We start from the raw sequence: 26,395 nt of genomic DNA on the forward strand, positions 1-26,395 counted from the left end.
ATCCCGCTTGCACTTAGCATGTGCAAGAAGCCTTTAAACCACCCGATTCCCTCGGGTGGACGAGTTTTATCTCGTGAGGGCTTGCAGTGAACATACCCACAAAGTTCATATAAATAAATAAATAAAATAGAAATAAAGTAGAAATAAAATAAAGGAGACTTACAAACTCTACACATAGTTCATGCAGTTTTTATTTCCAAGTCGTGCACGCGACTCATTCTCTACTTCAGCTAATTCCAGGACTGTAGAATATTTCTCCTTCTCTCGCTTTGTGAGAATCTTCATTAACTCTAACTTTTCTCAACTTATACTCCAACCATGCATCATCTTCCTTTGTGACATGCATTAACTCAAATAATTTATCTTTTTCTTTAGGAGACAAGTTACACACAAAACGGTTACTCAAACTTTCGTCTCCTCTACTCCTAGTATCATGGACCCTTCTATGTAATTTCCTCATAGAACGATCAATCACCGGGTCATCCCCATATTCCTTACACTCACTATCATGCCTCAAAGAACTATGTGGCAGGTTTACATTGTCTCCCCCACACTTAGGCCCTTCAAGATCCTCTAAATTGGAAGACACCTCATACTCAACTTGAGAATTCACCTTCACATTCTTATTCATTTTTATCTTGTGACCTCTAAACCTTTAAAAAAGTTTTTCTACGGTTCCCCCATTACTTTGACTACTTTTCTACTAGATTCTTTAGATTTTTCAAGTGCACCAACAAACCCATTTCGAACACACATATACGCCATTTTGTTATCACCAGATACATGCTCAATCATCTTAAGAACTTTTTCATCTACCTAACAAATGTGGATACTGCCATCACGATTTCTTTCACCGACAATGAACAAGTGGTGGTAATAGACGAACTCAACTTGGTTTCAAGAACTTTACTCCGATTTTTTCAACTCGCGCTCAAGATTTTGGATCGACTCTTGTTGACTCATCAAAATTTCTGCATTAGTTCTTATTTGAGATTCCATGAATTCACTCGTCATACCCTCTTCACCAGATTTCCTTACCTCCTCTTTCTCTTTCACATCCGGTGCATACTTTTGAACCTGTTCATGGTTAGTATCAAACAAAAACCAATCCTGGACATCTGGTGTATGTAATGAATTAAAAATATTAAGCCGTGATCTCTTATTACCAACAGGAATGTCCATAACCCCGATTCTACAATTGATAAGAGCATCAATTGTGGTCAAAAATGGACGACCAAGAATGATCACCGGTTTGGTCTCCCTAAAGTTAGTCTCAATGTCCATAACTATAAAATCAACAGGGTAATGGAAATCTTCAACTTTCACAATCACATTTTCTAACATACCTCTTGGAGTTCTTATTGACCGGTCCGCAAGTTGGATGAGAATATCAGTATATTTTAAAGTTCGCAACTCATACCGTTCAACAAGACTCGAGGGAAGTATGTTAATACTAGCCCCTAAGTCCAACAAAGCCTTTTTAATATTTACATTCCCAATCGTAACAAAAATTAAAGGTGTCCCCGGGTTTTTAAACTTCGGTGGAAGTGAGCCAGAAATAACATCACTCACTTTTTCAGTTAATTTGACCTTTTTGGGCAATGATGCATTGAATTTCGTTTTTTGAACACACAAATCTTTTAAAAACTTAGCATATGCAGAAATTTGTTTGATTGCATCAATAAGTGGAATATTGATTTTTACTTGTTTAAACGTTTCCCACATATCATCTGTGTTTTTGGTCCCTTTTTCCCATAAGGGAATTGGTTCGGGGACTCTAAAGCCTTGGGGAATGGAATAGTATTATTCTCCATATCCGTTTCCTCAAACTTTTCAAATACCGGTTTTTCAACATTTAACCCAACCCCAAAATTCACCTGAACTTCAGTAACATTATTTCTCAAATCATGTAAAATAGGAGACTTACCTGAACCATACTTGATTTTAGATTTCCTTGGCATTTTTACCTTGTTATCATATGCCTTTCCATTTCTTAAATTGTCCACCATGTTCACTTCATGTCCTCTTCCTTGTGATTCATGATTCGGGTTAAGCAATGTATAACTCAAAATTGTATCCGATTCTCGTGTTGCCTTTTCCTCCGCCACTTGACCAATTTGATTACTCTATGCCGCAATTGACTTAGTTTGAATTTCCAAAGTCTTCTTCATCTCTTTCATGAATGACTCCATCCTAGCATCCGTGCTTGAGGATTGACTTTGTTGATTATTTTAAGACAGGCTTTGGTTTTGATAGTTATGGTTTTGGTTTTAGTTTTGGTTTTGGTTTTGGTTTTGCCTTTTGTATTGGTTGTTGTTTTGGTTCGGGAAATGGTTTTGATGTTGGTTTGGTGCATTCAATGTGTTGTTGTTGTCCCATCTAAAGTTTGGATGATTTCTCCACCCTGGGTTGTAGGTGTTGGAATATGGGTCATATTTTTGCCCTTGAACCTCATTCACTTGTTCTTCCATCATTGGTGGATTCCATTGCTTACATCCATTTGCATAATGTGAAGCATCCCCGCATAGTGAACACACTTCTTGAACCTGCACAGAATTAAAACTACCACCCTGGTTCGGGTTGTTAAACATGGGAAGCAACAATTTTATCTCATCTAATTCCTTTTCTAAATTCCTAGTCGACCCTCCCGAGTTAGACATGTGGTTAACTTGGGAAGAATTGTGAGTTTTCAGTTCAACCGAAGCTTGGGTTTTTGAATCCTTGCTTAATTTCTCAAAAAATTCCCACTCATCCTCACTACTTCTCGTCATAAACACGCCACCACTAGCCGCTAATAGAAATTGTCTATTTTGCGAAACAAGACCATCATAAAAACTTTGACAAGTTCCCACTTTGGTATTTCATGGTGGGGACAAGATCTAAGTAATTCCTTCAGACATTCGTATGCTTCATGAAAAAGTTCACCTGGCAATTTCCTAAAAGATTTTATTTGCATACGCATATCCAAAGTTTTACTTATTGGGTAGAATTCCTTAAGGAATATCTTTTTCATCACCGCCCAAGTAGTGATACTCCGGGCGGGTAAGGACAAAAACCAATGCTTTGCTTTATCTCTTAATGAATAAGGAAATAGGTGAAGGCGGACCTCTTCATCAATGAACCCATTTACCTGATTTGTAGTACAAATCTCATTGAACTCGGTGATATGCTCATAAGGTTCTTCCGTTGCCATACCTCGATAGTTAGGCAAAATAGAAATCAATTGAGGGCGAAGCTCAAATCTTCTGTTGCTATGCGCATTCGAAGCGGGATAAACAATTGGTGAGTGATCCTCGTAATCACCCGATTGGTAATACGAATCCACACCTCGTGTGTCTCTCTGCCATTATTGCAAATAGGATTTTAATCTACTTGAAAAGAAACACAAACAAGAAAACACAACGCATAAAACCGAACAAAACTAATAAAATTGAGAAAATATTTTTTTTATTTTTTTAGGTTTTAGAATTTTATGGCATTTTCAAAATTTAAAAAAAAATTACAAATAAGAGCTTGCAATCAAGCGCACATCTCAATGGCAGCGGCGCCAAAATTTGATGGGCGTCGAAGTACCCGTCAAAAATGATCTAAATACTCTAGCTTAGCTAGGATAACTAGGATTCGTTCCAATGGAGATTGTGGTCAAAAGTAAGCAATTCTTAGAGTTGAGTTTGCAATTAAAACTAATAAAAGACTTTTAATGAAAATGACTTAAACTTTATGAAGTGTAAACAACGGGAATGAAACTAGTAATTAAAAGTGATGTGTTGTGATCAATAGGTAAAAAGCTTTATCCCTTTCAAATCCCAATTAGGTATCATTCATTTAAACAAACATGTGTGCTTATCAAGTTATTATCTAAATCACATAGACATGATGTCATAACCCGACCTTAACCATAAGGACGAATACAATAACATATGATTTCATCGCGAGGTATTGACCTCTATATGCGACATTTTTCAAAAACTGCATTTGTTTTTACAATACAAACCATAGCTTTTATTACAAATACAAGGTTTAAACAACTTAATAAGGATTATCGTTTAGCGATAATCTTAGACTTACAAACTTTACATGTGATAATAACAATACGACCTCCAACATATTTTACATTACAAATCCTTCGATATGCAGTTTTATTTTTGACACAAATATGCATACTCAAGATCTTGCTTAAATTCAACATGTTGCAGCGGAAGCTTTTAGTTATCACCCGAGAATAAACATGCTTAAAACGTCAACATAAAGTTGGTGAGATATAGGTTTAATGCCGGCAGCAATATATATATATATATATATATATATATATATATATATATATATATATATATATATATATATATATATATATATATATATATATATATATATATATATATATAGACCACAAGATTTCATATATAAACATTTTAATAAAAATATTCTAAGTGGTTGAGCACTTGGTAACTATACTTAACATTTAATCACGTCGCATATTCCCTTTATTATGAAATCTTACTACACCGTACCAAGTGTAGTCACGAAACGAAGTACTGTACAACCGTTGAATACTGGTCGTCCAGTCCGGTTGGGGTTGTCAGGCCCGATAGATCTATCAACAGGATTTGCGTTTACAATACCGCTGTAAATAGTAGTTACCAAGCTACAGGAAAGTATGCCAGTGGTACAACTCAACGTAGAATATATTTTTCAGTTACTTGTGTCCATATCGTAAAACATAAAATACATGTATTCTCATCCCGAAATATTTAGAGTTTAAAAGTGGGACTATATACTCACTTTTGCCTTGAAGATATATATATTTTGACTTGGTCTCCGGTTGATATCACGAACCTATCCATATATAATATATCAATATATTTTCATTTTAAACAATCGTCACGTATATATACTTATAATACTTTTAATGTCTTCTTAGTCCGTAGTTAGCAATTCAATTTTAATGGTTCATATTTAGGTGTTCAATAAATAAATAAAACCCCCATCGAAATAAATAAAACCCCCATCGAAATAAATAAAACCCCCATCGTATTTGTATTGGTCGGGATTAATCTTGACCCATGGTACCTATATTGTCAAGAAGACATATTGCGTACAATCATGGGATCTTATGATTAATCTTCTCGTATAGTTTATGGGTGATCCTGAAATATATAAAATTAAATTATGAGTACATATATATAAAATATCATGTTATTTTAGAAAGATGTGATTTATTTAATTTTTTTCCAATTATTTTCGTGGCTAAACTAGTTTTGGATATCCGATCTTGTTTTAGTCATAGTTTCTTCGTTACAACTCCGTTTTCGTTGGTTCAACTTGCCACTTCCTTGGATCGAGTCCTTCTTTAAGAATATGAATTGTAAATACCTTAGTTTGTATTCGAAATCACAGGTCATAGGTCAAACTTTGGTGAAACTTATGAAGTTGATCATTTTCCATCATGTAAACAACCTTAAATGATTATTTTTCTAAAAATACTTATACTTTGAGTTAAATCATGAAATTTTTATGTGTTAACATATTCATAGTAAATATCAATTTTCCAGAAAATAAGCCTCCAATTCAAAGTTCAAGATGGTTTTTAATTATCCAACCCAAAACAGCCCCCGGTTGTACTCCGACGACGTAAATTCAGTTTTTAAGGTGTTCTTTGAAAAACCAAGTTTTACCTTGTTAAGTTAGCATATCCTTATGATATATTACAGGTCTTGAAGTATTTTAAAAGTTAAGTTAGAAGGATCTATTTAGTTTGCAAACAAGTTTGAAAACATTCAAACTATGTTCTTGTTGTTAAAATTTTATACCATAAAATAAGATAACTATACATATATGAATCGAATAAGGTTATGAACAAAGTTACTACCTCATGTTACTTGGACAAGGTTGCTGTAAAAGAGAAGTAAAAACCTAGAATCAAAAGAGTGGTGGAGTTGGATGAAAGATTGGAAGTAAACTTGTGTTCTTGGAAGGATTCTTGAAGTGTTTTTGTAAGGGTTTTCTTATGGTGATTAAGTGATGTTTTTGAAGCTAGATCTTCATGGTTGTGGGCTGAGATGGTTAAGGGTTTTAAGGCTCTTGAAAGTGTGTTCCTAACTTGCAAAATGATGTAGCAAAATTGAAAATGTTTGGAGTATATATGGTGGTGATGGTGGCGTGAATGATGAAGATCATGGACAAAATTTATGTTGTAATTTTGTGTAATTAGTCATACTATCATACAAAAGTAATTACCTTATACTTAAGGCATGAACAAGAGAGTTACCTTATACATAAGGCATGAACAAGGGCTGGTTGGTGGTGATTTGATGTGTATATACCAATAGTAAATACGTATAGAAGCTAGGTATGATACGAGTACATATACTCTAAATATACGTATAGAAATCTTGTGAAAACGGAACGAGGATTCAAATATAGTTATCTTTTGTGAATATACTTATATTGTTTTATGTATTTAAGTCCTTAAAAAGTGATTAAATACATTACATATACGATATATGTATAAACATTATAGGTTATAAGTATTTATATCAAAAAACGTTACTTAAAGTTATCGTTTTGAAAACTTAAGTTAGTAGTTTCAAAATATACTTATAACTTATTGTTATTAATACAAAATGAGATATTAAAACATCCTTAGATCATGTTAAATATGTATAAATACATATATATACACAAACATATAATTATCATATGTTATATAGTTCGTGATATCATCGGTCAAACTAGACGGTCAAACGTTGTGTAAATCTCTTTTCAAAAACGTAAGTCTCAACAATTTGGGTTGCTTGTCATGTTGGTAAGGTTTAATTTATGTAAATATTAATCTTATAAGTATAGATCGATCGAAAAAGTCCGGGTCATTACAGTACCTACCCGTTAAATAAATTTCGTCCCGAAATTTTAAAATCGTACCTATTTTGCGTCATCGGGAAACAAATGCGGGTATTTTTGTTTCATTTGATCCTCTCACTCCCAAGTAAACTCGGGACCTCTTCGTGCATTCCAACGAACTTTAACGATCGGTATGTTGCTCTGCTTGAGCCGTTTAACTTCACGGTCCATGATCTCGATTGGTTCTTCTATGAATTGTAGTTTCTCGTCAACTTGAATTTCTTCAAGAGGAATGGTGAGGTCTTCCTTTGCAAGGCACTTTTTAAGGTTCGAGACGTGAAATGTATTATGTACTCTGGCGAGTTGTTGCGGTAACTCGAGTCGATAAGCTACCGGTCCGATGCGTTCGATAATTTTGAACGGGCCTACATACCTTGGGTTTAGTTTACCCCTTTTTCCAAAACGTATTACACCTTTCCAAGGTGACACCTTTAACATAACCATGTCACCGATCTGAAACTCTAATGGTTTCCTTCGGACATCGGCGTAGCTCTTTTGGCGACTACGGGCTGTTTTCAATTTCTCCTTGATTTGCACTATCTTCTCAGTAGTTTCATGGATGATCTCGGGTCCAGTTAATTGTCGATCTCCTACTTCGTTCCAACAGATAGGGGATCTACACTTCCTTCTATACAGTGCTTCGAATGGTGCAGCTTTAATGCTCGCATGATAACTATTATTATACGAGAATTCTGCTAATGGTAGATATTTATCCCATCCGTTTCCAAAATCGATCACACATGCCCTAAGCATGTCTTCAAGAGTCTGAATTGTTCTTTCACTCTGCCCGTCAGTTTGCGGATGATATGCGGTACTCATATCCAAACGAGTTCCTAGGGCCTCCTGTAGTGATTGCCAGAACTTTGATGTAAATCTACTATCACGATCGGATATAATGGAAATAGGTATTCCATGCCTTGAAACAATTTCCTTTATGTATAATCGTAATAGTTTCTCCATTCTATCCGTTTCCTTTATAGGAAAGAAATGTGCAGATTTGGTGAGACGATCAACTATTACCCAAATGGTGTCATAACCCCAGGCAGTCTTAGGTAATTTTGTGATGAAATCCATGGTAATACCATCCCATTTCCATTCTGGGATTTCTGGTTGTTGAAGTAATCCTGACGGCTTCTGGTGTTCTGCTTTGACTTTGGAACAAGTTAAACATTCCCCAACATATGTTGCAACGTCTGTCTTCAAATTAGGCCACCAATAATGCGTCTTAAGATCTTGATACATCTTTCCAACTCCAGGATGTATCGAGTATCTTGTCTTATGTGCCTCATTCAATATTAACTTCCTTAATCCACCCAACTTTGGTACCCAAATACGGTTTGCAAAATATCGAATTCCATCTTCCCGCATAATGAGTTGTTTCCCATACTTCTTCATTATTTCATTTCCTATGTTTTCTTTAGTAAGAGCTTCTCGTTGAGCCTCTTTGATTTGTGAGTTGAGATTCATGCGAATTTTTATGTTCATTGCTCGTACTCGAATTGGTTCTCGTTCCTTTCTGCTTAAAGCGTCGGCCACTACATTCGCTTTCCCGGGATGATAGCAAATCTCACAATCGTAGTCGTTTATCAGCTCGACCCACCTACGTTGCCTCATGTTCAGCTGTTTTTGATCGAAAATATGTTGAAGACTTTTATGATCAGTAAACACAGTGCATCTAACCCCATATAAGTAGTGTCTTGTAACGACCCGCACTTTTTCGATCGTTCTATACTTATAAGATTGATATTTACATAAATTAAACATTACCAACTTGATAAGCAATCCAAATTGTTGAGACTTATGTTTCCGAAAAGAGTTTTACACAACGTTTGACCGTCTAGTTTGACCGATGATATCACGAACTATACAATATATGATAATTATACGTTTGTGTATATATATGTATATATACATATTTAACATGATTAAAGAATGTTTTAATATCTCATTTTGTATTAATAACAATAAGTTACAAGTATATTTTGAAACTACTAACTTAAGTTTTCAAAACGATAACTATACGTAACGTTATTTGACATAAATACTTAAGACTTATAATGTTATACATATATTGTATAAGTAATGTATTTAATCACTTTTAAAGACTTAAATACATAAAACCATATAAGTGTATTCACAAAAGATAGCTATATTTGAATCCTCATTCCATTTTTCACAAAATTTCTATACGTATATCTACGGTATATGTACCGTATCATACCCAGCTCCTATACGTATTTACTAATAGTAATACACATCAAAATCACCACCTAACCAGCCATTGTTCATGCCATGAGGGCTAGGTAATTGAATTTGGAAGCAATTAGGACTAGATACATAAAATTATAACTTGAAAATTTTGTCCATATACACCATGATACACGTTTTTTTGGTGTATATATACATGCTCATTTTGATCCATTTTTACTACCATTTTCTTATCAAAAACACACACTCTTTCTTACTCTCTAAACTCCATAACAATCCAGCAAATAACCAAGAAGATCTAGCCATAAAAACCATACTAAAACACCATAAGAAAACTCTTACAACAACACTTCAAGAAAACCTTCCAAGAACACCAACTTACTTCCAATCTTTCATCCACTTCTATCACCCTTTTGATTCTAGCTTCTTACTCCTCTTTTACAGCAAACTTATCCAAGGAACTTGAGGTTCGTGATATCAACCGGAAGACCGAGTCAAATTATATATATCATCAAGACAAGAGTGAGTATATAGTCCCACTATTAAACTCTAAATATTTCGGGATGAGAATACATGTATTTTATGTCTTACATTATGGACACAAGTAACTGAAAAATATATTCTACGTTGAGTTGTACCACTGGCATACTTCCCTGTAGCTTGGTAACTAATATTTACAGCAGTATTGTAAACGCGAATCCTGTTGATAGATCTATCGGGCCTGACAACCCCAACCGGACTGGGCGACCAGTATTCAACGGTTGCACAGTACTTCGTTTTGTGACTACACTTGGTACGGTGTAGTAAGATTTCATATTAAAGGGAATATGCGACGTGAAAATGTTAAGTATGGTTACCAAGTGCTCAACCACTTAGAATACTTTTATTAAACTGTTTATATACGAAATCTTGTGGTCTATATATATATTGCTGCCGGCATTAAACCTATATCTCACCAACTTTATGTTGACCTTTTAAAACATGTCTATTCTCAGGTGATTTCTAAAGCTTCCGCTGCATCATGTTGGATCTAACCAGGATCTTGCGTACGCATGTTTGTGTCAAAAATAAAACTGCATATCCGAGATGTTGTATTGTAAAATATGCTAGAAACCGTGTTGTTGTCATCATTTGTAAAGTTTGTAAGTCGAAGATTATCGCTAAACGTTAATCTTCTTTTTATTGTCTTAAGCTTGTAACAAAAATAATGGTTGTGGTTTGTAATGTATAATATATGCAGTTTTTCTTTTAAAAATGTCTCATATAGAGGTCAATACCTCGCAATGAAATCATACGTTATCTAACGCGTTCTTATGGTTAAGGACGGGTTATGACATGTGGTATCAGAGCGTTGGTCTTAGCGAACCAGGTTTGCATTAGTGTGTCTAACCAAGAAGTCGTTAGGATACATTAGTAAAGTCTGGACTTTGACCGGGTCTGATTTTAAAAACCATTGCTTATCACTGTTGGTTAAAAATTTATATGTAAATATTATGTAAGTACTAATGGGTTAGTTGTTATGTGATAGATGTCGGGCTCGAAACTTATTATCACATTCAGCGACTCCGAATCAGAACCTTCAGATTGTGTTTCAGTCATTAACATATCCGATGACGAAAGTGGTATTTTTGGGGAAGACTCACAATTTCCGGATGAACCAACTATAGAAATATCGGAAAGTGAACCCGAGGAGGAAAGTGAACCCGAAGAGGAAAGTGAACCCGAGGAAATTACGAAAGAAAAATACGATCAAGGAAAGAAACGAAAAGCTAGTGAATTAGAAAATCCAAATCCCGAGTTTAATGAGAATGAAGTGGCACCAATTCCACTAAACACTACCACCCCTATCCACGCTATTCCTATTAGTGCCATCCCGGCATCTAGTTCTTCGGCTCCTCAGCCAAAACGTAGGGAGACAGCTAGGATTCGCGTTGGGGGATTCCCTGGACATAAATGTTTTGGGAAATAGATCAAACGATGCGCTGCCGAATTAAACCATGGAATCAAATAATGTTTTGTATAATATTATTAGTGTGGTTTGTTTAATGTTCGATGTAAGATAAGCATATGTAAAATAGCGAAGTATGAAATGCAATAATTTTCCATGGTTAAGTATTATTTAGATTGTAGTAATTGGTTCTGTACTAAGCTATTAAGTATGAACATTAACGGGTAGGTACTACCCTAGATATAATTATAAAACGCTAATAAGAAGAAAAGGCTTTTATAATAATACCTGGTTCATATTATTAACAAGCTATAAATGTACTATAAATACACACTACATCTATAATATTCCATGTGAATAATTATTTTCTTTCATTAGGAAATGGCGCGATTGAATCGAATGACGGAACAAGAACTCGAGGAACTCATCAACCAGCGAGTGAACGACAGAATGTTATGGGTTAAGGCTGCAAGAGCTGCTGCAGTTAACCCAAATCCTCGTGTAGGATGCTCCTACAAGACGTTTCAAGCTTGCAAGCCCTCATCATTCAGTGGAACGGAAGGACCAATCGGTTTAACCCGATGGATAGAAAAGATGGAGACGGTGTTTAAAATCAGTGGTTGTGATGAAAAAGACATGACCAAGTTTGCATCGTGCACTTTACAAGATAGTGCACTCACATGGTGGAAGAATTATGTGAAGGCGGTAGGAGGAGATGTAGCTTATGATACTCCATGGGAAGAATTCAAAGCAATGATAATCACCGAGTATTGTCCAAGGAATGAGGTTATTAAGTTAGAAGATGAGTTACGAAGTTTGAAGGTGGTTGGTACTGAAATCACCAACTACAATCAGCGATTCATGGAATTGGTTTTACTATGTCCTGAATTGGTTCCAACCGAAGCACGGAAGATTGAAATGTACAAAGGTGGTTTGCCCAAAAAGGTCAAGGCAAACGTTACGGCGTCGAAACCTAAGACAATTCATGAAGCTATAACCATGGCGAACGAGTTAATGGATCAGGTCATTCTGGATAAGAAAGCATTCACTACTGAGGTGAAGGTATCGAGTAACAAAAGGAAGTGGAACGGAAATTATGATCGAGGTTACCAACAGCAATCTTTTAAGAAACCAGAAACCCCGAAAGGTGCGGGTAGCGGTTCAGGCTTTGGTTACAAAGGACAAAGTCCTTTATGCAACCGTTGTCACAAACATCACTTTGGTTACTGTAGTGTGTTGTGCACCAAATGTAATCGACAGGGACATCTTGCTGAAGATTGTAAGGCTCTCGTTACAAATGCAAATGGTAACAAGACTCCTGCCACCAACGCAAATAGAACTGCTTTGGCTAACATTACTTGTTTTGGGTGTGGAAAACAAGGTCATTATAAGAGCCAGTGCCCGAATCAGAATGGCGGACCTGCACGTGGAAGAGCGTTTGTTATTAATGCTAGAGAGGCACGAGAAGACCCGGAGCTTGTTACGGGTACGTTTACCATTAATAACTTATCAGCATCTATTTTATTTGATACTGGCGCCGATAGAAGTTATGTGTGTAAAAATTTTTACACTAAATTGAATTGTTCATCATTACCTCTAGATGCTAAGTACTTGATTGAGTTAGCTAATGGTAAACTAATTAAAGCCGATAAAATTTGTCGTGGTTGTGAAATAAATCTAGCCGGAGAAACGTTTAAAATCGACTTAATACCCGTAGAATTAGGAGGTTTTGATGTAATAGTCGGCATGGACTGGATGTCCAAAATAGGAGCGGAAGTTGTTTGTGCTAAGAAGGCAATTCGTATTCCTGGTAAGGATAAAATACCGGTGATGATTTATGGAGAGAAGGGTAATTCAAAGCTAAAACTCATTAGCTGTTTGAAAGCCAAGAAGTGTTTAGAAAAGGGATGTTACGCTATTTTAGCACATGTTAATAAAGTCGAAAAGAAAGAAAAGTGCATCAACGACGTGCCTGTGGCAAGAGATTTTCCTGAAGTTTTTCCGGAAGAATTGCCGGGATTACCTCCATTTAGATCGGTAGAATTTCAAATAGATTTAGTACCAGGAGCTGCACCAGTGGCTCGTGCTCCATATAGACTTGCACCGTCCGAGTTAAAAGAACTTCAAAGTCAGTTAAAAGAATTACTGGACCGTGGATTCATACGACCGAGTACTTCACCGTGGGGAGCTCCAATTTTGTTTGTTAAGAAGAAAGATGGATCTTTCAGGATGTGTATAGATTATCGTGAATTAAATAAGTTAACTATCAAGAATCGGTATCCACTACCGAGAATTGATGACTTATTTGATCAATTGCAAGGATCATGTGTGTATTCGAAAATCGACTTAAGATCGGGCTATCATCAACTACGCGTCAAAGAAGAGGACATTCCGAAAACTGCTTTTCGGACACGTTATGGTCATTACGAATTTTTGGTCATGCCGTTTGGATTGACAAATGCGCCAGCTGTATTCATGGACCTCATGAATCGAGTTTGTAGTCTGTATTTAGATAAGTTTGTTATCGTTTTCATTGATGATATTCTTATCTATTCCAAGAGTGAGCAAGAGCATGAAGAGCATTTAAGGTTGATATTGGAGTTGTTAAGAAAAGAACAGCTATATGCTAAATTTTCTAAGTGTGCTTTTTGGTTGAAAGAAGTGCAATTTCTTGGCCATGTTGTTAATAGCGAAGGAATTCAGGTTGATCCAGCAAAAACTGAAGCTATTGAAAAATGGGAGACTCCTAAGACACCAACACAGATACGCCAATTTTTGGGTTTAGCCGGTTATTATAGAAGGTTTATTCAAGATTTTTCCCGAATAGCTAAGCCGTTGACAGCGTTAACGCAAAAAGGGAAGAAATATGAATGGACCTCGGAGCAGGAGAACGCATTTCAAATACTGAAGAAGAAGTTAACTACGGCGCCTATATTATCGTTACCAGAAGGGAACGATGATTTTGAAATATATTGTGACGCTTCGCGACAAGGTTTTGGTTGTGTTCTTATGCAACGGAAGAAAGTTATTGCATTTGCATCCCGACAATTGAAGATTCACGAGCGAAATTATACGACGCATGATCTAGAATTGGGAGCAGTCGTGTTTGCATTGAAGATGTGGAGACACTACTTGTATGGGGTTAAATTCACTGTGTTTACTGATCATAAAAGCCTTCAACATATTTTTGATCAGAAACAATTGAACATGAGGCAACGTAGGTGGGTCGAGTTAATAAACGACTATGATTGTGAAATTCGTTATCATCCCGGAAAGGCGAACGTGGTGGCCGATGCTTTAAGCAGAAAGGAACGAGAACCAATTCGAGTTCGAGCAATGAATATAAAAATTCGCATGAATCTCAACTCACAAATCAAAGAAGTTCAACAAGAAGCACTCAATAAAGAAAACATAAAGAATGAAATAATGAAGAAGTATGAGAAGCAACTCGTTATACGGGAAGACGGAATTAGATATTTTGCAAATCGTATTTGGGTACCGAAGTTGGGTGGATTAAGGAAGTTGATATTGAACGAGGCACATAAGACAAGATACTCGATACATCCTGGAGTTGGAAAGATGTATCAAGATCTTAAGACACGTTATTGGTGGCCTAACTTAAAGACCGACGTTGCAACATATGTTGGGGAATGTTTGACTTGTTCCAAAGTCAAAGCAGAACATCAAAAGCCGTCAGGGTTACTTCAACAACCAGAAATCCCAGAATGGAAATGGGATGGTATTACCATGGATTTCATCACGAAGTTACCAAAGACTGCCTGGGGATACGACACCATTTGGGTGATTGTTGATCGTCTCACCAAGTCTGCACATTTCTTGCCTATAAAGGAAACAGATAGAATGGAGAAACTATTACGATTGTATATAAAGGAAGTTGTTTCAAGGCATGGAATACCTATTTCCATTATATCCGATCGTGATAGTAGATTTACCTCAAAGTTTTGGCAATCACTACAGGAGGCACTAGGAACTCGTTTGGATATGAGTACCGCATATCATCCGCAGACCGACGGGCAGAGTGAAAGAACAATTCAGACTCTTGAAGACATGCTCAGGGCATGTGTGATCGATTTTGGAAACGGATGGGATAAATATCTACCGTTAGCAGAATTCTCGTATAATAATAGTTATCATGCGAGCATTGGAGCTGCGCCATTCGAAGCATTGTATGGAAGGAAGTGTAGATCTCCTATCTGTTGGAATGAAGTAGGAGATCGACAATTAACTGGTCCCGAGATCATACATGAAACGACTGAGAAGATAGTGCAAATCAAGGAGAGATTAAAAACAGCCCGCAGTCGCCAAAAGAGCTACGCCGATGTCCGAAGGAAACCATTAGAGTTTCAGGTCGGGGACATGGTTATGCTAAAGGTGTCACCTTGGAAAGGTGTGATACGTTTTGGAAAAAGGGGTAAACTGAACCCAAGGTACGTAGGCCCGTTTAAGATCATCGAACGCATTGGACCGGTAGCTTATCGGCTCGAGTTACCGCAACAACTCGCTGGAGTACATAATACCTTTCACGTCTCAAACCTGAAGAAGTGTCTTGCAAAGGAAGACCTCACCATTCCTCTTGAAGAAATCCATGTCGACGAGAAACTACAATTCGTCGAAGAACCAATCGAAATCATGGACCGTGAAGTTAAACAGCTCAAACAGAGCAATATACCGATTGTTAAGGTTCGTTGGAATGCTAGAAGAGGTCCCGAGTTTACGTGGGAACGAGAGGATCAAATGAAACAAAAGTATCCACACTTGTTTCTCGATAACGCAAAATAGGTACAATTTTAAAATTTCGGGACGAAATTTATTTAACGGGGAGGTAATGTAACGACCCGCACTTTTTCGATCGTTCTATACTTATAAGATTGATATTTACATAAATTAAACATTACCAACTTGATAAGCAATCCAAATTGTTGAGACTTATGTTTCCGAAAAGAGTTTTACACAACGTTTGACCGTCTAGTTTGACCGATGATATCACGAACTATACAATATATGATAATTATACGTTTGTGTATATATATGTATATATACATATTTAACATGATTAAAGAATGTTTTAATATCTCATTTTGTATTAATAACAATAAGTTACAAGTATATTTTGAAACTACTAACTTAAGTTTTCAAAACGATAACTATACGTAACGTTATTTGACATAAATACTTAAGACTTATAATGTTATACATATATTGTATAAGTAATGTATTTAATCACTTTTAAAGACTTAAATACATAAAACCATATAAGTGTATTCACAAAAGATAGCTATATTTGAATCCTCATTCCATTTTTCACAAAATTTCTATACGTATATCTACGGTATATGTACCGTATCATACCCAGCTCCTATACGTATTTACTAATAGTAATACACATCAAAATCACCACCTAACCAGCCATTGTTCATGCCATGAGGGCTAGGTAATTGAATTTGGAAGCAATTAGGACTAGATACATAAAATTATAACTTGAAAATTTTGTCCATATACACCATGATACACGTTTTTTTGGTGTATATATACATGCTCATTTTGATCCATTTTTACTACCATTTTCTTATCAAAAACACACACTCTTTCTTACTCTCTAAACTCCATAACAATCCAGCAAATAACCAAGAAGATCTAGCCATAAAAACCATACTAAAACACCATAAGAAAACTCTTACAACAACACTTCAAGAAAACCTTCCAAGAACACCAACTTACTTCCAATCTTTCATCCACTTCTATCACCCTTTTGATTCTAGCTTCTTACTCCTCTTTTACAGCAAACTTATCCAAGGAACTTGAGGTTCGTGATATCAACCGGAAGACCGAGTCAAATTATATATATCATCAAGACAAGAGTGAGTATATAGTCCCACTATTAAACTCTAAATATTTCGGGATGAGAATACATGTATTTTATGTCTTACATTATGGACACAAGTAACTGAAAAATATATTCTACGTTGAGTTGTACCACTGGCATACTTCCCTGTAGCTTGGTAACTAATATTTACAGCAGTATTGTAAACGCGAATCCTGTTGATAGATCTATCGGGCCTGACAACCCCAACCGGACTGGGCGACCAGTATTCAACGGTTGCACAGTACTTCGTTTTGTGACTACACTTGGTACGGTGTAGTAAGATTTCATATTAAAGGGAATATGCGACGTGAAAATGTTAAGTATGGTTACCAAGTGCTCAACCACTTAGAATACTTTTATTAAACTGTTTATATACGAAATCTTGTGGTCTATATATATATTGCTGCCGGCATTAAACCTATATCTCACCAACTTTATGTTGACCTTTTAAAACATGTCTATTCTCAGGTGATTTCTAAAGCTTCCGCTGCATCATGTTGGATCTAACCAGGATCTTGCGTACGCATGTTTGTGTCAAAAATAAAACTGCATATCCGAGATGTTGTATTGTAAAATATGCTAGAAACCGTGTTGTTGTCATCATTTGTAAAGTTTGTAAGTCGAAGATTATCGCTAAACGTTAATCTTCTTTTTATTGTCTTAAGCTTGTAACAAAAATAATGGTTGTGGTTTGTAATGTATAATATATGCAGTTTTTCTTTTAAAAATGTCTCATATAGAGGTCAATACCTCGCAATGAAATCATACGTTATCTAACGCGTTCTTATGGTTAAGGACGGGTTATGACATGTCTCCATATCTTCAACGCAAACACGACTGCTCCCAGTTCTAGATCATGCGTCGTATAATTCCGCTCGTGAATCTTCAATTGTCGGGATGCGTATGCAATAACTTTCTTTTGTTGCATAAGAACACAACCAAAACCTTGTCGCGAAGCGTCACAATATATTTCAAAATCATCGTTCCCTTCAGGTAACGATAAAATAGGCGCCGTAGTTAACTTCTTCTTCAGTAATTGAAATGCGTTCTCCTGCTCCGAGGTCCATTCGTATTTCTTCCCTTTTTGCGTTAATGCTGTCAACGGCTTAGCTATTCGGGAAAAATCTTGAATAAACCTTCTATAATAACCGGCTAAACCCAAAAATTGGCGTATCTGCATTGGTGTTTTAGGGGTCTCCCATTTTTCAATGGCTTCAATTTTAGCTGGATCAACCTGAATTCCTTTGCTACTAACAACGTGACCAAGAAATTGCACTTCTTTCAACCAGAAAGCACACTTAGAAAATTTAGCGTATAGCTGTTCTTTTCTCAACAACTCTAATATTAACCTTAAATGCTGCTCATGCTCTTGCTCACTCTTGGAATAGATAAGAATGTCATCAATGAAAACAATAACAAACTTATCTAAATATGGACTACAAACTCGATTCATGAGGTCCATGAATACAGCTGGCGCATTCGTCAATCCAAACGGCATGACCAAAAATTCGTAATGACCGTAACGTGTCCGAAAAGCAGTTTTCGGTATATCTTCTTCTTTGACGCGTAATTGATGATAGCCCGATCTTAGGTCAATTTTCGAGTACACACATGATCCTTGGAGTTGATCAAATAAGTCGTCAATTCTCGGTAGTGGATACCGATTTTTGATAGTTAACTTATTTAATTCACGATAATCTATACACATCCTAAAAGATCCATCTTTCTTTTTAACAAATAGAATCGGAGCTCCCCACGGTGAAGTACTTGGTCGTATGAATCCACGATCCAGTAATTCTTTTAACTGACTCTGAAGTTCTTTTAACTCGGACGGTGCAAGTCTATATGGAGCACGGGCAACTGGTGCAGCTCCTGGTACTAAATCTATTTGAAATTCTACAGATCTAAATGGAGGTAATCCCGGCAACTCTTCCGGAAAAACTTCAGGAAAATCTCTTGCCACAGGCACGTCGTTGATGCACTTCTCTTTTTCTTTCTTTTCGACTTTATTAACATGTGCTAGAATAGCATAACATCCCTTTTCTAAACACTTCTTGGCTTTCAAACAGCTAATGAGTTTTAGCTTTGAGTTACCCTTCTCTCCATAAATCATCACCGGCATTTTATCCTTACAAGGAATGCGAATTGCCTTCTTGGCACACACAACTTCAGCTCCTACTTTGGACATCCAGTCCATGCCGACTATTACATCAAAACTTCCTAATTCTACGGGTATCAAGTCAATTTTAAACGTTTCTCCGGCTAAATTTATTTTACAATCACGACAAATTTTATCGGCTTTAATTAGTTTACCATTAGCTAACTCAATCATGTACTTAGCATCTAGAGGTAATGATGAACAATTCAATTTAGTGTAAAAATTTCTACACACGTAACTTCTATCGGCACCAGTATCAAATATAATAGATGCTGATAAGTTATTAATGGTAAACGTACCCGTAACAAGCTCCGGGTCTTCACATGCCTCTCTAGCATTAATAATAAATGCTCTCCCACGTGCAGGTCCGATATTCTTCTCAGGATTCGGGCACTGGATCTTATAGTGACCTTGTTTTCCACACCCATAACAAGTAATGGTAGCCAAAGCAGTTCTATTTGCATTGGTGGCAGGAGTCTTGGTACCATTTGTATTTGTAACGAGAGCCCTACAATCTTCAGCAAGATGACCCTTTCGATTACATTTGTTGCATACCACATTACAGTAGCCAGAGTGATGTTTGTGGCATCGGTTACATAAAGGATTTTGTCCTTTGTAACCAAAGCTTAAACCACTACCCGCACCTTGCGTGATTTCTTGTTTCTTAAAAGATTGTTGTTGGTTACCTCGATCATAATTTCCATTCCACTTTCTTTTGTTACCTGATACCTTCACATCAGTATTGGATACTTTCTTATCCATGATGACCTGATCCATTAGCTCGTTTGCCATGGTTATAGCTTCATGAATTGTCTTAGTTTTCGATGTTGTAACATTTGCCTTGACCTTTTTGGGCAAACCATCTTTGTACATTTCAATCTTCCGTTCTTCGGTTGGAACCAATTCAGGACATAGCAAAACTAATTCCATGAATCGCTGATTGTAGTTGGTGATTTCAGTACCAACAACCTTCAGGCTTCGTAATTCATCTTCCAACTTCCTAACCTCGTTCCTTGGACAATACTCGTTGATTAACATTATTTTGAATTCTTCCCATGGAGTATCATAAGCTACATCTCCTCCTACAGCCTTCACATAATTTTTCCACCACGTGAGTGCACTATCTTGTAAAGTGCACGATGCATACTTGGTCATGTCCTTTTCAACACAACCACTGATTTTAAATACAGTCTCCATCTTTTCTATCCACCAGGTTAAACCGATCGGTCCTTCTGTTCCACTGAATGATGAGGGCTTGCAAGCTTGAAAAGTTTTGTAGGTGCATCCTACACGAGGATTTGGGTTAACTGCAGCAGCTCTTGCAGCCTCGACCCATAACATTCTGTCGTTCACTCGCTGGTTGATGAATTCCTCGACTTCTTGTTCCGTCATTCGATTCAATCGCGCCATATTCTTCTATAAGAATGAAAAGAAAATAATTATTCACATGGAATATTATAGATGTAGTGTATATTTACAGTACATTATAGCTTATTAATAATATGAACCAGGTATTATTATAAAAGCCTTTTCTTCTTATTAGCGTTTTATAATTATATCTAGGGTAGTACCTACCCGTTAATGTCCATACTTAATAGCTTAGTACAGAACCAATTACTACCATCTAAATAATACTTAACCATGGAAAATTATTGCATTTCATACTTCACTATTTTACATATGCTTATCTTACATCGAACATTAAGCAAACCACACTAATAATATTATACAAAACATTATATGATCCCATGGTTTAATACGGCAGCGCATCGTTTGGTCTATTTTCTAGGACGTTTAGGTTCAAAGAATCGCTTAACGCTTATCCTGGCTGTCTGCCTATATTTTGGCAGTGTCTCCCTATATTTTGGCTGTGGGGCTGAAGAACTGGATGCCGGGATAGAACGAATAGGAATAGCGGGAATAGGGGTGGTAGTGTCTAGTGGAGTTGGTGCCACATCATCCTCACTAAACTCGGGATTTGAATTTTCTAATTCATTAGCCTTTCGTTTCTTTCCTAGTTCGAACTTGTCTTTTGTAATTTCCTGTATTTCTTTCTCGGGTTCACTTTCCTCCTCGGGTTCACTTTCCTCCTCGGGTTCACTTTCCGGGTTCTCTATAGTCGGTTCATCCGGAATTTGTGAGTCTTCCCCAAAGATATTATTTTAATCATCGGATAGGTTAATGACTGGAACACCATCTGAAGATTCTGGTTCGGAGTCGCTGAATGTGATAAAAAGTTTTGAGCCCGACATCTATCACACAACAACTAACCCATTAGTACTACATAATATTTACATATAAATTTTAACCAACAATGATAAGCAATGGTTTTTAAATCAGACCCGGTCAAAGTCCAGACTTACTAATGTATCCTAACGACTTATCAGTTAGACACACTAATGCAAACCTGGTTCGCTAAGACCACCGCTCTGATACCACATGTCATAACCCGACCTTAACCATAAGGACGAATACAATAACATATGATTTCATCGCGAGGTATTGACCTCTATATGCAACATTTTTCAAAAACTGCATTTGTTTTTACAATACAAACCATAGCTTTTATTACAAATACAAGGTTTAAACAACTTAATAAGGATTATCGTTTAGCGATAATCTTAGACTTACAAACTTTACATGTGATAATAACAATACGACCTCCAACATATTTTACATTACAAATCCTTCGATATGCAGTTTTATTTTTGACACAAATATGCATACTCAAGATCTTGCTTAAATTCAACATGTTGCAGTGGAAGCTTTTAGTTATCACCTGAGAATAAACATGCTTAAAACGTCAACATAAAGTTGGTGAGATATAGGTTTAATGCCGGCAGCAATATATATATATAGACCACAAGATTTCATATATAAACATTTTAATAAAAATATTCTAAGTGGTTGAGCACTTGGTAACCATACTTAACATTTTAATCACGTCGCATATTCCCTTTATTATGAAATCTTACTACACTGTACCAAGTGTAGTCACGAAACGAAGTACTGTGCAACCGTTGAATACTGGTCGTCCAGTCCGGTTGGGGTTGTCAGGCCCGATAGATCTATCAACAGGATTCGCGTTTACAATACCGCTGTAAATAGTAGTTACCAAGCTACAGGGAAGTATGCCAGTGGTACAACTCAACGTAGAATATATTTTTCAGTTACTTGTGTCCATATCGTAAAACATAAAATACATGTATTCTCATCCCGAAATATTTAGAGTTTAAAAGTGGGACTAAATACTCACTTTTGCCTTGAAGATATATATATTTTGACTTGGTCTCCGGTTGATATCACGAACCTATCCATATATAATATATCAATATATTTTCATTTTAAACAATCGTCACGTATATATACTTATAATACTTTTAATGTCTTCTTAGTCCGTAGTTAGCAATTCAATTTTAATGGTTCATATTTAGGTGTTCAATAAATAAATAAAACCCCCATCGAAATAAATAAAACCCCCATCGAAATAAATAAAACCCCCATCGTATTTGTATTGGTCGGGATTAATCTTGACCCATGGTACCTATATTGTCAAGAAGACATATTGCGTACAATCATGGGATCTTATGATTAATCTTCTCGTATAGTTTATGGGTGATCCTGAAATATATAAAATTAAATTATGAGTACATATATATAAAATATCATGTTATTTTAGAAAGATGTGATTTATTTAATTTTTCTCCAATTATTTTCGTGGCTAAACTAGTTTTGGATATCCGATCTTGTTTTAGTCATAGTTTCTTCGTTACAACTCCGTTTTCGTTGGTTCAACTTGCCACTTCCTTGGATCGAGTCCTTCTTTAAGAATATGAACTGTAAATACCTTAGTTTGTATTCGAAATCACAGGTCATAGGTCAAACTTTGGTGAAACTTATGAAGTTGATCATTTTCCATCATGTAAACAACCTTAAATGATTATTTTTCTAAAAATACTTATACTTTGAGTTAAATCATGAAATTTTTATGTGTTAACATATTCATAGTAAATATCAATTTTCCAGAAAATAAGCCTCCAATTCAAAGTTCAAGATGGTTTTTAATTATCCAACCCAAAACAGCCCCCGGTTGTACTCCGACGACGTAAATTCAGTTTTTAAGGTGTTCTTTGAAAAACCAAGTTTTACCTTGTTAAGTTAGCATATCCTTATGATATATTATAGGTCTTGAAGTATTTTAAAAGTTAAGTTAGAAGGATCTATTTAGTTTGCAAACAAGTTTGAAAACATTCAAACTATGTTCTTGTTGTTAAAATTTTATACCATAAAATAAGATAACTATACATATATGAATCGAATAAGGTTATGAACAAAGTTACTACCTCATGTTACTTGGACAAGGTTGCTGTAAAAGAGAAGTAAAAACCTAGAATCAAAAGAGTGGTGGAGTTGGATGAAAGATTGGAAGTAAACTTGTGTTCTTGGAAGGATTCTTGAAGTGTTTTTGTAAGGGTTTTCTTATGGTGATTAAGTGATGTTTTTGAAGCTAGATCTTCATGGTTGTGGGCTGAGATGGTTAAGGGTTTTAAGGCTCTTGAAAGTGTGTTCCTAACTTGCAAAATGATGTAGCAAAATTGAAAATGGATGGAGTATATATGGTGGTGATGGTGGCGTGAATGATGAAGATCATGGACAAAATTTATGTTGTAATTTTGTGTAATTAGTCATACTATCATACAAAAGTAATTACCTTATACTTAAGGCATGAACAAGAGAGTTACCTTATACATAAGGCATGAACAAGGGCTGGTTGGTGGTGATTTGATGTGTATATACCAATAGTAAATACGTATAGAAGCTAGGTATGATACGAGTACATATACTCTAAATATACGTATAGAAATCTTGTGAAAACGGAACGAGGATTCAAATATAGTTATCTTTTGTGAATATACTTATATTGTTTTATGTATTTAAGTCCTTAAAAAGTGATTAAATACATTACATATACGATATATGTATAAACATTATAGGTTATAAGTATTTATATCAAAAAACGTTACTTAAAGTTATCGTTTTGAAAACTTAAGTTAGTAGTTTCAAAATATACTTATAACTTATTGTTATTAATACAAAATGAGATATTAAAACATCCTTAGATCATGTTAAATATGTATAAATACATATATATACACAAACGTATAATTATCATATGTTATATAGTTCGTGATAGCATCGGTCAAACTAGACGGTCAAACGTTGTGTAAATCTCTTTTCAAAAACGTAAGTCTTAACAATTTGGGTTGCTTGTCATGTTGGTAAGGTTTAATTTATGTAAATATTAATCTTATAAGTATAGATTGATCGAAAAAGTCCGGGTCATTACACATGAATTCTTAAATTCGTTAAAACAATTATCTTGGGCACTATTAAGTAACCTAAAGACTTGTCTTCATCCCTAATCTAAATTAACACTAAGTGGATCAAGCACAATTGTTAAATCACAACAATACGTCTTGTAATAATCAAAATCAACAAACTTGCATTAAATAATCACTTGAACAATTTATAAAATTATTAATCAACGAACTTTATCATTGTAAAATTACAAACCACACACATACTTGAATGAATAAACAATACACTAAATGTTCATTGGAAGGAATAAAGAAAGGAACTTAGCCGAGCATCATGATGATGATGATGAAGAACATGATGGATTGTTGATGAACCATGATGAACTCGCCTTCGATCCTTGAAACCTTGATGATTTTGATGTTAGGGTTGATGTTTTTGGCTCTAAAACTGGAGAAAAAAGGTGCCTAATCCGTAGCTAAGGGTTTCCCTTATATAGGGAATGAATAACTTGTTCCCAAAGAAAAAATCTCTCAATATCCGGCATCATCAAAATTGCATTGGCGTAATTTACGTCGGGCTGGCGTAAATTATGCCCATACTTGTACTAGCATAAATTTTTGGCGTAATTGTACGCCCAAAAATGCCTTTTTCCTGATTTTGAAACTTGCCTGGCGTAATTTACGCCGGGCTGGTGTAAATTACGCCCATATTTGTACTGGCGTAAAAAGCTGGTTTAATTTACTCTGATGTGGCGTAAATTACTCCAGTGTTAAAATGCTGACACTTTTCTATTTTTTCTAACTTTTTCCACAACTTGTCTTCAAACGCCATTTTTCGCATCTTTTTGCACTAGCTTCTTTTCACACCTACAATACACGAAATTTCATCAAAGTGCCTTGTTTTTCACTTAAATGTAATCACTTTCATCATTAGCACTTTGTGACGCCTCACCATTTTTCAGAAATTCATTGTTACCAGAACTCCCACTAGAACCTGCAAGATCATCAATAGAAAAATCGTCAAAAGTAACATAATCTGGTTTAGGACTCCCCGTTTCCAGTTTTCCATAAACTGAATCTTCATCAAAGGTAACATAACGTAAACGAACAACTTTTCTAGCATCATTATCCCATCATCAATAGCCCATCTCATCCAAACCATAATCAATGAAAGTACATCTCTTTGAATTAGCCTCAAGCTTTTCTCTATCCGCATCCTTGGTCTTCACATATGCATTGCATCCAAAGATTCTAAGATGACCATAACTCACCTTTTTACCTTGCCATTCTTCGTTGGGAATTCGGTAACCCAATGGTGTTGAGGGTCCCCTATTGATTAAATAAGCCTCTTTACTAACCGCATCTGCACAAAACATCTTAGGCAAATCGGCATGTAGTCTCATACTCTTAGCCCTTTCATTCAACGTATGATTCATACATTCAGCGACCCCAATGTATTGCGGTGTTTCTAGTACCGCCTTTAATATCTTAACATCGAGCTTTTCACAATGGTCTTTAAACTCAAGACTACCATATTCTCCTCCATTATCCGACTTTAAGCACTTCACTTTTAAATTAGTTTCATTCTCTACCATAGCTTTTCACTTCACAAAAGTATCAAATACATTACATTTAGCTTTAAGAAAATAAACTCATACCTTTTGAGGGGAGTCGTCAATGAAGGTGACATAATAGCGAGAACCTTCATGTGATTTTACATTCGTTGGACCAAATACATCCGTATGAACTAGTTCAGTTTTTCCAACTTGGGAGCATTCTCCGATTTCCCAAAAGTCACCTTCTTTTGCTTTCCAAAGTACATGGTTCACAAAACCCAAGTTCCACTTTCTTCAAATCCGGAATTCTCCCACTCGAAACAAGCATCTTCATACCTTTTTCACTCATATGCCCGAGCCTTCGGTGCCATAGAGTAGAACTATCTCCAACATCAACCGTAGCAACCACCGTGTTTTCATAAA

The 26,395-nt window shown here is 35.8% G+C and overlaps 1 protein-coding gene across 1 annotated transcript; it reads right to left on the reverse strand.

Annotated features, from left to right (window-relative positions):
- Nucleotides 1-906: 906 nt before the first annotated feature.
- On the reverse strand, nt 907-25,248 carry LOC139868777 (uncharacterized). Its single transcript, XM_071857120.1, has 6 exons — nt 25,180-25,248; nt 2,899-3,340; nt 2,451-2,791; nt 1,968-2,126; nt 1,724-1,877; nt 907-1,637 (listed from the first exon to the last, which is right to left on the reverse strand). Exons 1-6 carry the CDS (start codon nt 25,246-25,248, stop codon nt 907-909), a joined length of 1,896 nt encoding a protein of 631 aa, XP_071713221.1.
- Nucleotides 25,249-26,395: the final 1,147 nt, after the last annotated feature.

Source organism: Rutidosis leptorrhynchoides, chromosome 9 (genome assembly GCF_046630445.1).
Source record: "Rutidosis leptorrhynchoides isolate AG116_Rl617_1_P2 chromosome 9, CSIRO_AGI_Rlap_v1, whole genome shotgun sequence".
NCBI lineage: Eukaryota > Viridiplantae > Streptophyta > Magnoliopsida > Asterales > Asteraceae > Rutidosis > Rutidosis leptorrhynchoides.

Bases quoted from the DNA above. Each gene is read 5' to 3' on its own strand.
- LOC139868777 (XM_071857120.1), bottom strand. From the start codon at position 25,248: ATGGCGTTTGAAGACAAGTTGTGGAAAAAGTTAGAAAAAATAGAAAAG. The intron at 3,341-25,179 runs GTAATTTACGCC...CAATAATGGCAG, and splicing joins GTCAGCATTTTAACACTGGA to AGAGACACACGAGGTGTGGA. The intron at 1,638-1,723 runs GTGGGAAACGTT...AGTTTTTAAAAG, and splicing joins ACCAAAAACACAGATGATAT to ATTTGTGTGTTCAAAAAACG.